Source organism: Macrosteles quadrilineatus, unplaced genomic scaffold (assembly GCF_028750875.1).
Source record: "Macrosteles quadrilineatus isolate MER2022 unplaced genomic scaffold, UCM_ALF_1.0 Scaffold_1__1_contigs__length_201487025, whole genome shotgun sequence".
In the NCBI taxonomy this organism is placed as follows: Eukaryota; Metazoa; Arthropoda; class Insecta; order Hemiptera; family Cicadellidae; genus Macrosteles; species Macrosteles quadrilineatus.
Window position 1 is genome coordinate 114606348 of NW_026542594.1, and position 16515 is coordinate 114622862.

The window sequence follows — 16515 nt, forward strand, 5'->3', positions numbered from 1 at the left end:
TTCGTAATTAATCGAGTGTTTTCATTCAAAATTTGTGTGCTGTCCCTAGTATTATGTATTTAAATATTTCAAACTCTTCCAAAGTATTTAATAAATTTCCTTTCCTGCAGTAATGTAGAATTTCGAGACCATCATTTATATCCAGCATATAAATTGGTTATTATTGTCAATAATCTTGAATGGAAAACCTAATTATGAATATTTTCAACACTCTCCTCCATCACTACACTACAATTAGTCCAATATAAGCTGTAGATAACACAGACGACAATCCAGAGACTACGTCAGTCCGCCATAACCTAATTCAGTTTACTTCCAGTTCTGCCCGCGGCAATGTACAAGCGTGAATTGATAGGTGAGTGAAAATTTAAAAACATACGTTTTCATGTCCCTGGCCTTTTACTTCGTAGATACTGGATTTGTAGTTTATTATTATGTGTTTTAATATTTTTTGGGACGGGGGCAACATGTTACACACATTTATTTGGTTTTAAATAGGTTCTAGGTATTTTTTTCGTATTTTTTAAGTCTCTAAATTCACGACCATGACGTGTCCCTAGGGTACATTTTCCAACTTTCACGCTGTTTTTAGACTAATTATTCATGCCAAAATATATAAAGCCATATTTTTATGTCATCAATGGTTATTAAACTTACAAAAAAGGAGCATATTATAATTTTATTGTCATTACAAACTGACTACCATGACAAAATAAGTCTGTCCCTCGATTTGGCGTCACTACCATTTGGGGAAATTTTTCAACTTTGGAGCACGACAGTGGCAAGCCTGGCATCGATGGAGTCAGTTGGTTTTAGAGACTAGTTCGGGGGGTACGTCAGGATTGTAGTGCCGGTCGTTTCGAGTTGAAAGGAGGAATTACAAGATTAATAAAGGAAAGATTGTGTTTTTTGTAATTTTGGTGTGTCCATGACCGTACGTATTCATTCGATGAAGTACACATGGTGTTAATTTTTGTTTATAAGATATTTCAATTGCTAGATTAACCTAGAAGTCCACTTTGTATCCTCGAACATGAGGTGCAGGGCTACCGCCAGAACAGAGCCAAATAACTCGTAATTTCACGACCAAAGTTTCACGACCATCGCGGGTTTTTTCACGACCAATCTAGCCTTTTGGATTATAGAATAGAATAGAATAGATTTATTGGCCATTCATTAATTACACTATAATTACAATAGACTTCGTCAAGTTTAAACAATAAGTAGTCATAATACACAAGAGTCATAAATAATAATCTCTACCTAATTTAAAAATCACAGCCTCTTATATCTAAATCAAAAAATTCATTGATGTGGTATAATGGCCTACTTTGAAGCCAAACATATACTTTACTGTTAAATGCATTGTCAGAAATACTTTGATGTTCCAAGGGCAGTTTGTTGAACAATTTGATTCCCAATGAGTCATGATAGTTATTAGTTAGACTTAACCTATTTTTTGGAATTTCCAGTTTGCATTTATTTCTAGTGTTGTGTTTATGAATTTCATTTCTTTTGACCAATAAATTAACATTCTTTTTTATCAAAATCAGAACCTCATAGATGTATAAATTTATTACTGTCAGAATCCCAGTTTGTAAAAATAATGGTCTACAGTGATCTAGGCTATCTGCACCTGATAAAATTCGGATAGCTTTTTCCTGTACTAAAAGAACATGTTCGATTCCAACACCATTACCCCACACTATAAGACCATACCTAAGCAAACTTTAAAAAAAAGGCATAATATGACATTATTAAGTACTTATCTGATACAAGTTTTTTTTTAGGTTTATCAGAAGGTAAATTACTCTGGACAATTGTTTACATACATTTTCAATAAGAACTTTCCAAGAGAGCCTACTATCAATAGTAATACCTAGTAACTTAACAGGTGAACAGTTTTCTAAATCTACATCCCTAAAAGAAATTTGCAAATTACATGTTTTACTTTCATTTAAATACAAGCTATTTGAATTAAACCAATTGACAGTATCAGTAATTGAGGTAGTTACCACATGTTTACGTTCTAAATTGGCATCATTAACATTTAGTAATGTAGTGTCATCTGCATAAATAATAGTCTTACAAGTTAATTTATCAGGCAAGTCATTCATTGAAACTAAAAAAAATAGAATAGGCCCTAATACTGAGCCTTGGGGCACACCTTGGTTCACACAAGCAACATCAGAACGTATGCCATCCACTTCTACTATCTGTTTGCGGTCCAGCAAATATGACTTTAATATTGCAAGCTCTCTGTTATATAAACCATAAAATCTAAGTTTATCTAGTAAAATGTCATGTTTAACACGATCAAATGCTTTGCTCAGATCCCATAAGGTGATCTGAGCTAAAGATCCCATTTCCAGAGCAGAAATTACCTCACTAACTAGAGTATCTATGGCTTTTACCGTTGATTGACCAGATCGATAACCAAACTGACTGTTACTGAATAGGTTTGATGATTCAAAATGAGCATTTATTTGGACTTTCAAAACCTTTTCCAAAATCTTTGAGAAAATAGGTACACAAGAAATCGGCCTATAGCTACTTGGACATGCCACTGGACCTTTCTTATAAATTGGAACAACTCTTGATAATTTTAGTGGGCTCGGAAAAATACCTTCATTTAGACAACAATTTATACAAAAAGTTAATGGTTCCAAAATACAATCTATTATAGACTTAACTAAGCTACTACTTAAACCATAAACGTCTTTGCTATTGGTGCTTTTTAAAGACATTACAATTTTACGAACTTCAGTGCAAGTTACCTTAGAAAATTCACACTTTTTTGCTGGTGGGATTAGCACATTTAACAACTGATTGGCATCACTCACTGAACCTTTCACTTTAGAACTTATTTCCTTTACTGATGACAAGAAGTAATTATTGTGCTCATCTGGAGAGATGCTACTTGAAACTGTGAGTGATGATTGACCCGTTGCCCTCTTGATCACGGACCAGGCTGCTCGACATCTGTTGGTTGACCCGTCGATGAATTCTTCGTTCTTGGCCTTTTTGCATCACTCAAGGCCCGTTTGTACTGTTTTTTGAGGTACTTTACTTTATTTAATAGCTGTTCACTTCGTGATTTTGCATACACACTTTTGCAGAATAAAATCTGATTTTTCATTTTCTCAAGTCTCGGGTGTGTACCAATTAGCACATATACGGGGCTTGCTTTTGATTTTAATTTCTTGTGAGGGAAAGCATAATTCAAAAATTGACATAAAATTATTAAAAAACTGACAAAACAAATCTTTGGCCGATATATTATTAGGCTCTTTCAATATGTAATCCCAATCCAGACTGCATAGATGATGTTGGAATTTGATAATATTGTCCAAGGAAAATTTCCTATCTAATTTCATTTTGGGTCTATCAATATTTTCAGCTAGGCCTATTTTAAATTCCAATTGGAGTGCTTTATGGTCAGATAAATTTGGTTGTAGTACCCTGGTGTCACAGTCACTTTGTTGCAAGTCCGTCATGATGTTGTCTAAACAGGCTGAGCCTCGTGTGGGTTGAAAATTGGTACAGTATAAATTATATTGTCTTAAGAGATTCATTAGCTTAAGGGTGTTTGGTCAAAAATTTGATGTCTTATTTTTTGTTATTGTTCAATTGTACTAAAAATTAGAGATACAAATATATAAGAAAAAATTTTTTATTTTGAATATTAAGCGAGATATGGAGCTTGAAAGTAGTAAATTTTTAATCTTTGGTACCAGTTCACAGGGAGAATGGGTAATGCGATTCTCACCAAAATTTGCATTCAGGTGTGGAAAAATAAGATAATAATCACTAGCTATTTAAAATTAAAAAATTTAAAAAAAAATTATTTTTTATTTTTTATAAATTTTTTAAAAAATTAAAAAAAATTTTTAAAAAAATTTAAAAATAGCTCTTTGTTTTTGGGAAAAATGTATCTGTATGTTGGAATAAAAAGAAATGTGATATGTTAACTCGTTTGGGCTGTGAATTCGTACCTTTGATGCCTTGCGCTGTCGGAGCACTACTCGTTGAGAGTGTGTACACTAACACCGGGGCTTTAGAATACAACGATAAACGTATTCTTTCAATGTTAAAGGATGTTAATAATTACGTGATGTTAAAGTATTCTAAAGCCCCGGTGTTAGTGTACAAACTCTCAACGAGTAGTGCTCCGACAGCGCAAGGCATCAAAGGTACGAATTCACAGCCCAAACGAGTTAACATATCACATTTTTTTTTATTCCAACATACAGATACATTTTTCCCAAAAACAAAGAGCTATTTTTAAATTTTTTAAAAATTTTTTTTTAATTTTTTAAAAAATTTATAAAAAATAAAAAATAATTTTTTTTTTAAATTTTTAAATTTTAAATAGCTAGTGATTATTATCTTATTTTTCCACACCTGAATGCAAATTTTGGTGAGAATCGCATTACCCATTCTCCCTGTGAACTGGTACCAAAGATTAAAAATTTACTACTTTCAAGCTCCATATCTCGCTTAATATTCAAAATAAAAAATTTTTTCTTATATATTTGTATCTCTAATTTTTAGTACAATTAAACAATAACAAAAAATCAGACATGAAAATTTGCGACCAAACACCCTTAATAACACTAGTCTTTTTTGTGGTTACATCAAAATCTGCGTTTACATCTCCACATATAATTATTCTGCATTTAAAAATAGTTAGAAATCTCAATAAGTCATCTAACATTTTCAAGAATAAATTCACTTTACCATTGGGAGATCTGTATAATGCCAAAATTATGACATTATACTTCAACAACTTAACAGCCGACACCTCAAAGTTTATCTCGTCGCAATACTTCTTGACATCAATCTCTTCAGTCAATAATGTTTTGGCTACAAACACACAAACTCCCCCTCTGATATGTTCCCTTCTACAAAAATTAGTTGCTAAGTAGTAGCCTTCTGGAGCATGAAAGCTTATTTCATCAGCACCACACCAATGTTCACTAAAACATAAAACTGAGAAAGATTTGTCTTTCAATAAAACTTCTATTTCCATTACCTTTTCTCTTAAGCCTTGTATATTCATATAAAAAATACTTCTAGTGTCTAGGCCTACAGGTGGTTTAGTATTATTTACAAAACTTAGCCTATTTAAGTCCTCCTGTACTAACCCTGATGATCTGATTTTGCTTTCCAACTCCAAGTTTCCAAGTTTTTTGACCCGGTAGCTTCTGATGATTTAGCTTTGTCTATTTCAGGCGTAGAAAATCCCTTAAAATCAGTGACACTTGTATTCACGTCCAGGCTAGTGTTTCTTTCTTCTTCATTTACCAATGTGGGACATTCATTTTGCTCCTCAATAGGCCTATTTACAGTATTTACAGTTGCCTTGAGTTGGTTGAGGTGGTGAAATATTGACTGAGCAAACATTCTGGACAATTTTTTCTTGCCCGTATGGTTAAAGTGTAGTCCATGATTGGTATGGTCCATCTTATTGAAAAGAGTTTTCTTAGCAGTCACGATATTTGTGCACCCAGATTTTTTTAGGCTTTCTAACTTTACATTTAGGCTGTGGTTCATTTCTTTTATTTCTTTGTTCATGTTCATGCTACCTTTGTCAAATCTTAGGGGTATTCCACTAATGAGAATGTTAGTAGTCTTGGCAGTTTGAACAAGCTCGTCGATTCCAAATTGTGTTATATCAGGTTTAATTGACTTTACTGTATGGTTAATAGGGTTACTACAGAAATCATTTGACCCAGCCTGAATTATTAAGACATCTCTGTCAGATAATTGTTGGCAATGGTTACTGACCTCTTTGACGACTTCATTGAATCCTGCATTTGGTTTGAAGATGGTTGTTACATTAAACTGAACGCCCAGTTCCTCTTGAAGTTGACTACTACACCCCCTTCCATGACTATCTGCCAGTAACAGAACTTTTCTTTTTTCACTTTTCGAAACACTTTAATTGAGCATTTGTTTAAAAGTCCTGTGATTTCCCCTCACCGTTTGTTGGTTGGTTAGGTTAGGTCCCTGTCTCGAGACTGTTGTACCCGTTACTACAGAATTAGTTTCTTCCAAGTTTGTTAGGGCATTAAAGTGGTTAGTTAGAGGCAGGTTCCACTCTGCGGCGGTCCAATTTCTACTGTTTTTAGTAGTAGCCTTAGACTTCTTCCGATCCGAGGACAACATGGGAAAACAGTTAAAACAAGAGATCTTGTTTGAGGTTGATTCTGCGTTCTGAAGTTTAATTAGTTCTTCTTTGTCCCCTTGTAGAGTATCAATCACAACTTTCAAACTACTGATTTCTTCTTTGGCCGCCTTGAGTTCACTGTTTAAAATTTGAGTTTGAAAGTCCGGGTTTTTCTGATTTTTTAAGAGACTTTCTTGAATCGCTACTTGTTTTACCAGACTCTCATTTAACACGAGGATATCTTCCAGTTGTGTTTTCAGCCTTTGATTCTCTTCAATGACAATATTTACAGTAGATATTGTGTGATTTAGATATAGTGTGTTTGGTCGTGACAATAACTTTAATATAATTGTAAATTGAACAGTTTAGTGCAATTGAAACACATATTTTTATTATAACTAACAGGATAATTGAAGGATTGTTTAGAAAGATTTAGATTATTCCAGACAATTCACGACCGTACCGCTTGTCCCTGACCATCACGTTTATGATTTCTATCATACAAATTTCAAAAATTAAAATATCGTCATATTTCAATTTTTAGGTGTTTAGATCTCTTATGTTTTGAAAAATAAATGCTATTAATGATCTTTCAAGTAACATTAAAAAAAAACCTAGGCTACTTTGTGATTGGAGCGAACTATTTAGTAGTATTTAAACAAATAACCTTATTTCTAAAATGATTACGACATAACCGATTAATAAACTTTTTAACTAAGAATACTTCATCATAATGAATTAGAATTTAATTTATTGTAAACCTGCCGCTACAAGCAACCTTCTTGCATCATTCTATACTGCCCATTTGCTGTTCATGATAAAATGCTTGTAAATCTTCCAATCAAAAATTGGATAGTCCTTATTTTTGGCAACACTACGCAAGTCAGGCCAAGAGAAAAAATATTTTTTCCCAGGTCCACCATAGCCTGATCTAAAGTGCATACTTAGAAATCTGTACATATATTTATATCTCCTCTACCACTTCCTCTAGACTAAAAAATACACCCAAAGCAAATACATAACAGTTAGCGGTAAAAATTACATTGCAGTAAGTTATATTGTCAGATAATTATCTACTTACACTGTAATCTAATGATTTCATTGGCAAGTGTGCCTTGTTGGTAGCGCAGGTCTCTTAGGTTGGTTTCACATTTTTTCAGGTTCATTTGCAGTCGCACACCCTTGTCAGGTAGGGCTGCTAAGTTTGCAGTTTTCAATGTGGTCTAAGAACGAACATAGGCAAATCAAAGTTAAAATTTATTTTAATCTGCACTAAATATCAGTATAACTTCAACAATGCTTTTACTGTATGTTGAACATGTTGCTTCTTTGATAGTAAAAAGGTTGTGGAGACAAAGTTGAACTATTCATAGATTACCACTAATAATAGAAACTACAAAGGTAAGGAATGATGAACAAACTAATGAAACACGAACATAAACTGTAATATAGTATGAGAAAAGTGAAAGTACTTAGATGGATCAGAAAATAGTGTATTTAACCAAACTTAGCCTGATTTACTAATTGCCTAACTTGGCCAAATGGTTTTGTAGTCCAATACCTCATGTTCATTGTAAAATGTTCTGGGGAAGATGCGGTGGCTTTGTCTTAGGTTTATGTAAAGGACAAAAGAATGTTAAATCTTAGATTTAGAATTGGTAAGAAGACTATTTCTCTCATAATTTTGAAAAATTTAAACAATTCTTATGTTTCATACAATGTAATAGGAAGTCTGTTGTTGCTTTTGTTGATGACAGAGAAAGACAAACTTATAGAAAACATTTTATTAGCTTTAGTTTTTTTTATTCAGAGAGAATATAATGGGGGCCTGGACCCTCTCCCCAAAGTGATGAATATGAAGAAAAAATAAGTATGGTACCTAATAGATAGTTAATATTTATAATGATTTATTGTCAACAATAAAGAAGCATGATCTCTGTAAACTAAAAGTGGTATTTAGCACAAATTAACCTCAGAATATGAGCAGCTAAATTTAGATAAAGTATTGGTGTCTATTACTTAACATAATCTCCCCCCAAATATATATTCCATATTCGTCACTGTTTTGATTGGTTGATTATTTAGGCTGTTAGTTACACTTTGTCCAAAGACTAACAGAAAAAACAAAAACAACACCAAGGGACTAAACAAGAGCAGGCGGAGTTCTGACAGCATGTAATAATTCTAAGGATTCTAAACTAATTCAAACTTGGCCTTGGTAGATAATGAATTTCCAAGGGCTTGAATGTTCCTCTGGGTTTATTCAAAATAGCCTATGAAAACTTAAACTCTGCTTGAAAGTGAATTGCAAGACTTGGGAATGTAATTTTATAATACATACCTTAATGGTTTCGATGTTCCTAACTACTTCTTTAACTTGAACTTCTAATTTTGTTTGCTCTGCCTTCAAACTTTCCAATCTGGATGAGTAATCATTTTCTGAAGAATTCTTGGGGACAGTAGGTAGGTCTATATTTATATTTTTATTCTCTTGAGGTTGTTTTTTATCATTGTTGTAAGATAAGTTTAGTTTTGTTAAATGGAAATTGAGCTCTTTTTCTAATGATAGTTTACCATCAGAGTTGGGGATTTTATCATCTTCTGAGTCTGAACTAATAGTTATAACTCCTTTACGGTTGGAGATGTTCTCAACATCACTCTTTACTCGACCAGAAAGGTCAATAGCATTGTTTTTATTGGACTTCCTTTGGTCCCCATCATCAATTGGAAGAGTAAGATCTATCATAGGTAGTTTTGACCTTGATGTTGCTGAAACATCTTTTATTTTTGGCAGAGACAAGTCATTATCACGAGGTGCAAAACTGTCGTTGCTGCTGTGGTCATCGATCAGACTTTTGTTGTTCATTGTAGAAGTTGAGGAGTTCACATCCTCATCACTAAGTACATCGGAAATATTGAAATTTGAATCTTGTAATGAGCTATTATCTTCATCACTTGAAATGACAAATTTTTTGTTTTTACGTTTTGCTGATTTAGTTATTTCTGGACTTGATTCTTCGTCGTCTGATATTTCTGGTGTTCTATCTGCCAACAGATTATTGGCAGAAAATAATGAACTTTTCTTCCTTCGCCCATTTGTCTGTTTCAAGCCAGACCCAGACAGGGAAGAGAAATTATTGCTGTTGTCTTCATCAGAAGAATCTTGCTCATCTGAATCTGGTACAATAACTGACTGTTTTTTTCTCTCGTTAAGAGATCTTCCTAGTTCATTAACATTAAATGATTCATCAGAATCAGGAACATAATCGTTACTTGGTGAAGAAGCTACTACTTCAGTTTCACTATCACTAGCCGACTCTTCAACTAAAACATTTTGTTTTGGCTCACAGTTTGAATTTTCACTGTTGTCTAAATCCTTATCAATATCGAGCAAGCTTTTGGGCTCTCTCCATGATGAAAATGATTTTTCCATTGTGGACTAACTGAAATCAAAATTACATGTTAGTACATTGTACTAGAGTTTAGTAAGTACAGTTAAGTTAGTGTTTTTAAATAAGAACAGTATTTTATATAACACAGTGGCAGCGATAGCGGGAGCTAGGGGGGCCCTCGACCGTTGACCGTGATTTTTCAGGAAATTTTACCGGGCCTGCGACGGTGCTACACGCTCTGTTACACTATAATAACAATATTTATATGAGACTTACCATGAATTTTTTGTTCGAAAATTTGTTAAAACCAGTAAGAGCGCTAGGACAAGTAGTAAACAACAACTAAACTGACGCTACACTTGACCGATCAATAGAAATTCTATACTAACCTAAGTAAAAGAATTGTCATCAGTCATGCAGGTTGCATTAACTGACCTCGTGGACTGCGTTAAGGCGCTATAATAGGGCCGTATTTAGATCCGATGTGGCCCCTGGCGGGTCACACCCACTACATACCCACACTTCTATACTGATTCAACTAAATGAACTTGACCATTTTTACTTTCTCCCCATACATAGTATATAGAGAAAGTATTGTTTTTGTCAAAACTTTTGAGTAAAAACCCATAAAATAAGGGAACAATCGGATTTTTTTGTTTACATACAAGCTTATGGGAGAAAGTATGTGTCAGTTTGCTGATACTGTTTATATACGATCAAATCAGCAAATAAACCTAAGAGGCTAGGGCACTAGCTAATAAATAATTCCATTCTTTCATTGCTCCTACGGTAGAACCTAACTAATTTAAACCTCGATAATTCGAAAACCTCTATAATTAGTAATGTTTGTTACCCTCAGAAAACCTCTAAAATTAAAAAATATATACCAATAATTCAATGTGATTTTTTCGATTATTGCAGCCTCTACGATTTGAATTTGTACATACTTGAGCCTCTACAATTTGAATTAAATTTATTGCCATAATTCAAATTGTTACCCCCAAAATTCAAACTCATCCTCTACAATTCGAACAGCGTCACCGTAAGCCTCTGTAATTTGAATTTAGAACAAAAAATATGCCTGTTGAAACATGAACTGACGCTCTTATTGATGTTCCACGATGTGTTCATTAGTCTCCGTTCTCTCAAACTCTCTACACTTAAAACTGGGACCTCCATAATTCAAATTTTATTCATTCTGACCTCTATAATTCAAACTCTCTATATTTCAAACTTCCTATACCGTAATTCCAAATATATTGTCTTTCCTCTGAAATTTGAATTAGCGAGGAAATTTGAATTAGCGAGGTTCTACTGTATTGGGAGGCTGCACACTAGGTTTCTTTGTTTACTTCGAGTTAGGTAAAATACCCCCGCCGCAGCAAATCTGTAGACTAAGAGAATTTCCATCTACCTAACTGGAATCCACTATTAAATTATTCCCTTAAAATTGTCAGATTTATTTCCTATTTAAATATCATAATTTTTAATGAGTAGGCCTACTTAGGTTTGTTGTGATAGGGAAGACAATGAGGTTTGATTTTTATTGAAATATTGATAGCTTAGTATGAAGTTTAAACAAAATTCCCAACTTCATTAAAATATATCCATAGACAAGCAAGCTACAACAGTTTATATATTCTCCTTAAGAATAACATGGTAATTTTAAATTTAGACCTTTTTGGGATTTTTTCCATAACTGTTAGGCATACAACAACGCTTCAATATACTAAATTATTTGGTTTTTTAGCTCTGCAAAATGGTTTGGAAAGAAATTTCAAAATTTTATGTTTTCAGGGTGAAAAATGGGAAATACCCACAATCCCATAAAACCCTGTTTCTATAGTCCGATCGTGCTGGTTTGCAAACTCGTTAGAATAAATGTAAGTTTAAACGTTTATACCAATATCATTTAAATCGGATAATTTTTGCTTGAGTTATCGTGCTAACGGACACATATACTGTAAATGAATTCGAACGGATGGTGTTTTTGGCCTCTGGGGACCTCAAAACGAAAAAGTAAATCGGTCCCGGGTCCAGGTCTTGAGCAGAGCCTAGCCTACAAGTTTGAAAGATCAAGTACAAAAGCAGATAATCGAGCTCTAGCCGATTTTCTCAATCTTGGGGAATAGGTAGAGCCTTGATGCTAGAGTCCATTACAAAAACATCAATTCTAGGATTTTTTTATTTTAAACTTAATGTGTTGTATTTTTGTGGTATTCCTTCGTTGCTAAAACCACGTGTTAATGAAACTCCACAACTCTCAATAATACAACAACTTCACATCAAATATTTATTTTTTAAACATTTCTTGAACTTTGAAATAAACTGGGAAGTTTAGACATTTAAGATAGGTCAATTTAATTCTGTATGTCTCAAAATAGCTTTAAAATAGCTCATTTAAGCACACCATTTTCAATTTTTTTCCGGGGGATGACCCACGGCCCCTCTCCTTTGGGGGGGGGGGGGTATTCCATACACTGTAAATGAATTAGAACGGATGGTGATTTTGGCCTCTGGGGACCTCAAAATGAAAAAGTAAATCGGTCCCGGGTCCAGGTCTTGAGCAGAGCCTAGCCTACAAGTTTGAAAGATCAAGCACAAAAGCAGAAAATCGAGCTCGAGCCGATTTTCTCAATCTTGGGGAATAGGTAGAGCCTTGATGCTAGAGTCCATTACAAAAACATCAATTCTATGATTTTTTAATTTTAAACTTAATGTGTTGTATTTTTGTGGTGTTCCTTCGTTGCTAAAACCACGTGTTAATGAAACTCCACAACTCTCAATAATACAACAACTTCACATTAAATGTTTATTTTTTAAACATTTCTTGAACTTTGAAATAAACTGGGAAGCTTAGACATTTAAGATAGGTCAATTTAATTTTGTATGTCTCAAAATAGCTTAAAAATAGCTCATTTAAGCACATCATTTTCAAATTTTTCCGGGGGATGACCCACGGCCCCTCTCCTTTGGTGGGGGGTATTGCGTATAGATCTCCAGAAACAATGTAAAGAAGCAATAATCAACTGTTTTCTTTAGTTTGAGACTCTACCTAGCAACAACACCAATCACCTATGATTCTCCATTCATGAAATGTTCACTAATAAATCCTAAGTTACAACCCTGATTAAAGTTCACTGGGGTCTTATGCAGTTTTGTCGGGTCCGCGGAATTGGCTAACTCTGGAACCTGCTAACCCCATGTTAAACGCCCTATCTTCAAATTTGGTCGATGAGAGGAACTCGCTAACTTGTTCGGTTTCGGAATTGGCTAACTCCGGAACCCGCTAACCCGCTCTAGAGCCGGGTTAGCGAATTCCGTCCTCGCACGGAAGTCGCTAACTCGGTCCCTCGGCGGAACTCGCTAACTCCCAATCAGAAGCCACGCGAGCCGTCCAATGGGAGCCAAACACGAATATTTTTGGCCAGTGTTGCCGAAAGTGTAGTACCTATCGTATCGGTACCATAATGTCGTATCCTACGATTATTAGGAGTAAGAGCAACGTAGTCGATAAAATAAATATATTTAGAAGTATGTTTAACATTATTCCTATGATTATTATTGTGGAAAATGCATTATAGTCTTACCATAGACTAACCAACACAACTAAACTTTACATCCCATTGTAAACTTTGAAGCTCGTTTTTCGTGTCTAGTTCATGTCCGGTGACACTGATCGCTAGTGTTGACAAAAGTGTGTTTCTATTATTTTATAGTTAACTTCATGATTTGTTTTTTAATGTTTGGTTATATAACTAGGGGACGTGTTATTAGTTGTGATTAGAACGTTTTATTTGGTTAAACGAGGTTTTAAATTACTGAAAACAAGAAACAATTGTAAACAAAACACGACCTCTAAAGACAGTGCACCGGACAGAACTAACAATAAAACTGTCTTCAGCTGATCCATTAGGATGAGAAATCTACTAAGGGAGTATGTTTTATCTATGATAGTAGCTTATTGGTATGCAAAAAGATAAAAATGCACATTTAATTTGGATCTATTACATGTTATGAAATATCTATTTTCGTAGTCCGCCATTTGTTTCTTTTATTCGAATAAATACCATTTTGTAAATTTCTGCAAATAAAATTATTGAGTTCGTATTTTATATACTGGGCTTGTAACCTTGAATCATAAATCATAATAAAATTTACACGTTAAACGTAATTAAAGAATTACATTGTAGTGGTAATGTATTTTTAAATAGAGCTATTGAATTTAAATAAATATTTATCAATACATTATAAAGTGGTAGGCCTAATGTATTCATGGATTGCATTAAAAGTTAGTCTATGCATAAATACAACTTGTAAATTTCTTTTATCGTAGGCTATTAGTGTAGACCCGGGGTCATCCTCTTAATTTTGTTGAATTAATATTAATTTTACGTCTTTCAGTAGGCCTACTTTTTAAATGTCTGGAGTGTTTCTCTAGGCTGATTCTAAATGGATGCAGGCGTTCTTGTTTGTTACAATTCTATGAATTGGTGGTCATAGCTAAAATTACTTAACTTATCCAAAAACAAAGCTATTGTCTATTGTGAAGCTCAGTACTGGGCAACGGTGAACCGAGCAATGGCTTGGTATAGTTTATATCTATTGTGAAAGCAATATAAAGGAAACCCAACACTCAAATCAGGAAAATCCGTCAATTCGTTTATTAAGAATCGTGAATTAAAATTACCGTGTCACGTTTTATTATATGAATATTATATCTTTTACTATTTTTTACTAGTGGTGTTTAGGCGTACAATCTAAAAACGGTTTTATAACATGTAACATAAATCTGTTTTCCGTGTTTAAGAACTTGCGTGTATTTTAGCTTAGTTTCGTAGAGGTTTAATTATTTAGTACCAATTAAACTGAAATTTCAATATTTTTCATATTCTATTATTTTCTTTTATACTGATGGCATTTATATTTAAGATCGAAATCATAAACATTTATCTGGCCATTGTAGAGTTTAATAAAAAAAACACTTTTTCATGATTTTTTAATTGTCTTTGAATTGCTTTGGGCTAGTTATCTGTTAAAAGTGGAATTGATAACAAAAAACAATAAATTTACTGTATCTTTATTGACACTGACATTTTGAAATACGGCAGTGTACGATTATTTTGTCGTACAAGGTTGGCAACGCTCCGTGCAGTGGGCGCGGCCGGGTTAGCGACTTCCAGAGTTAGCGAATTCCGCCGCGAGACAAAATCGAGTTAGCGGGTTCCGGAGTTAGCCAATTCCTGACTGAGACGGTTAGCCAGTTCCAGAGTTAGCCAGTTCCTACGTCTCGTTTTGTCTACCTACTTGTGCAGTTGGGTCTAATAAGTTATTGGGAAGTCATTCGTACAAAGAAAATAAATAAATAGTGTCTCTGATGAAAATGGCTGCGTTTACATAGGAAGCATGCTTGGGCAAGAAAAATGGTAGAGTCCTACGCTTGCACATGCGTGCCTGAAGGTGTGGTTACACTAAGAGGAACCAAAAGCGCAAGTGGTCGCCGCCATTAGTCTCAGTGGGGTAGTTCAGTCAAAATGGAGATGTCAGATGATGAGGATATTGTGCTTGAGAATGGAGTTATGAAGTTTTTATTATTAGACTCCAAACGAGTTAGGGGGAATGGGTAAATGATTAATTATGGATCGAGAAGGAGGGGAGTACGCTCAGATTTTTGCTGATCTTCTGCAACCAGCCAGATAAGCCAGATAACTGCAGGAAATGTATCTCTCCCGAAGAAAAGCTTATGGTTACGTTAAGGTAATTGATATGAGCATTATGTATTATTGTAGTAGTTATATATAAAGCCCAAAGTACACCCATAAACCATATACTTAATATGTTCGTCATGACGAGAAACCTTGCGCAAAACTATCCATTTTTTCATAAATTGCCCTTTAAGGTCATAATTAATTGCTTTCCAAAGGGAACTTTCCATATACTTAATGTTAAAAATACCACAGCTGTTCTTATTTGTATGTTATTCTTTCAATTTATTACGTTATTAAAATCTGGTGTGATTATTTGTTTGTATGCTGCATTCTGTTTTGTTTATTTCAGCTTAACTTAACCAATCAATAGTTTTATTAATACTTATGAAGTGAAACACGGGTCGAAGCCCCGTGTTTCGAACCCACTGGAAGCCCGTGGGTAACAGCTAGTTGCTAATAATTCAAATAGGCCTACGACTTACATAATTTTATAAAATATATTTACACATGTACTACCATTATTGTTAATGAATTTACCTTTTTGGAAGGGTCTATTGTACGAGAGCAATCCAGAAAGTAGCCTAGATTAAGTTTTTGTCTCTATCTGCTAAGGACGGGGCTAGCACGACCATCTGCGAACTGTGAAGTGTGTGCAGTTATAAGGTTTTTGACTGCAAACAACTAGAAACCGATAGAAATGTATCGGCAACTTTGCGAAGTTTATGGGGAAAATATTATTACTGAAGGTGGAGTTCGTCAGTGAGTCATCAAATTTTAAAATGGCCGAACTAACGTTTACGACAAAGAGCGAAGTGGAAGACCCAGCATTGTAAATGCCGAGCTTGTCGAAAAAGTCGATGCCAATGTCCGTAAAACTCTTAAGTTCACAATAACAGAACTCTCTATGGGTTTTTCACAAATTTCACGTAGTTTGTTGCAGATCATAACCGAAAAGCTTGGTTACCAAACTGTAACCAAAGAGTCCATTCATTTATTTGCACGCACTTCACAGTTTGTGGCATTTTCAATTAACAAAGACATTTTTAACTGTCACAGTAACTCAACAGAGTACAGCAGAAACCTATTACTAGCACGGCTAGATGCCGACTGAGCTGCATAACAAACTAACACCAAGATGGTCACGCTAGCCCCGCCCCTAGCGGATAGTCAAAAACGTAATCTACTTTCTGGATAGCCCTTATCGTAAATAATGAAGGCAATTAATTTTAGTAGAAAAAAATTT

General features: G+C 34.3%; 1 protein-coding gene across 1 annotated transcript in view; it reads right to left on the minus strand.

Moving 5' to 3' along the window:
• LOC128983570 (transcription termination factor 2) overlaps positions 1-16515 on the minus strand; it is a 65382-nt gene that overhangs the window by 36820 nt on the left and 12047 nt on the right. The window contains exons 2-3 of the mRNA XM_054402895.1: positions 8514-9615; positions 7254-7395 (exon numbers count right to left, since the gene is read on the minus strand). Coding sequence (XP_054258870.1) covers positions 7254-7395; positions 8514-9605 — 1234 coding nt within the window. The 5' untranslated portion in view covers positions 9606-9615. The remainder of the gene's footprint in view (positions 1-7253; positions 7396-8513; positions 9616-16515) is intronic.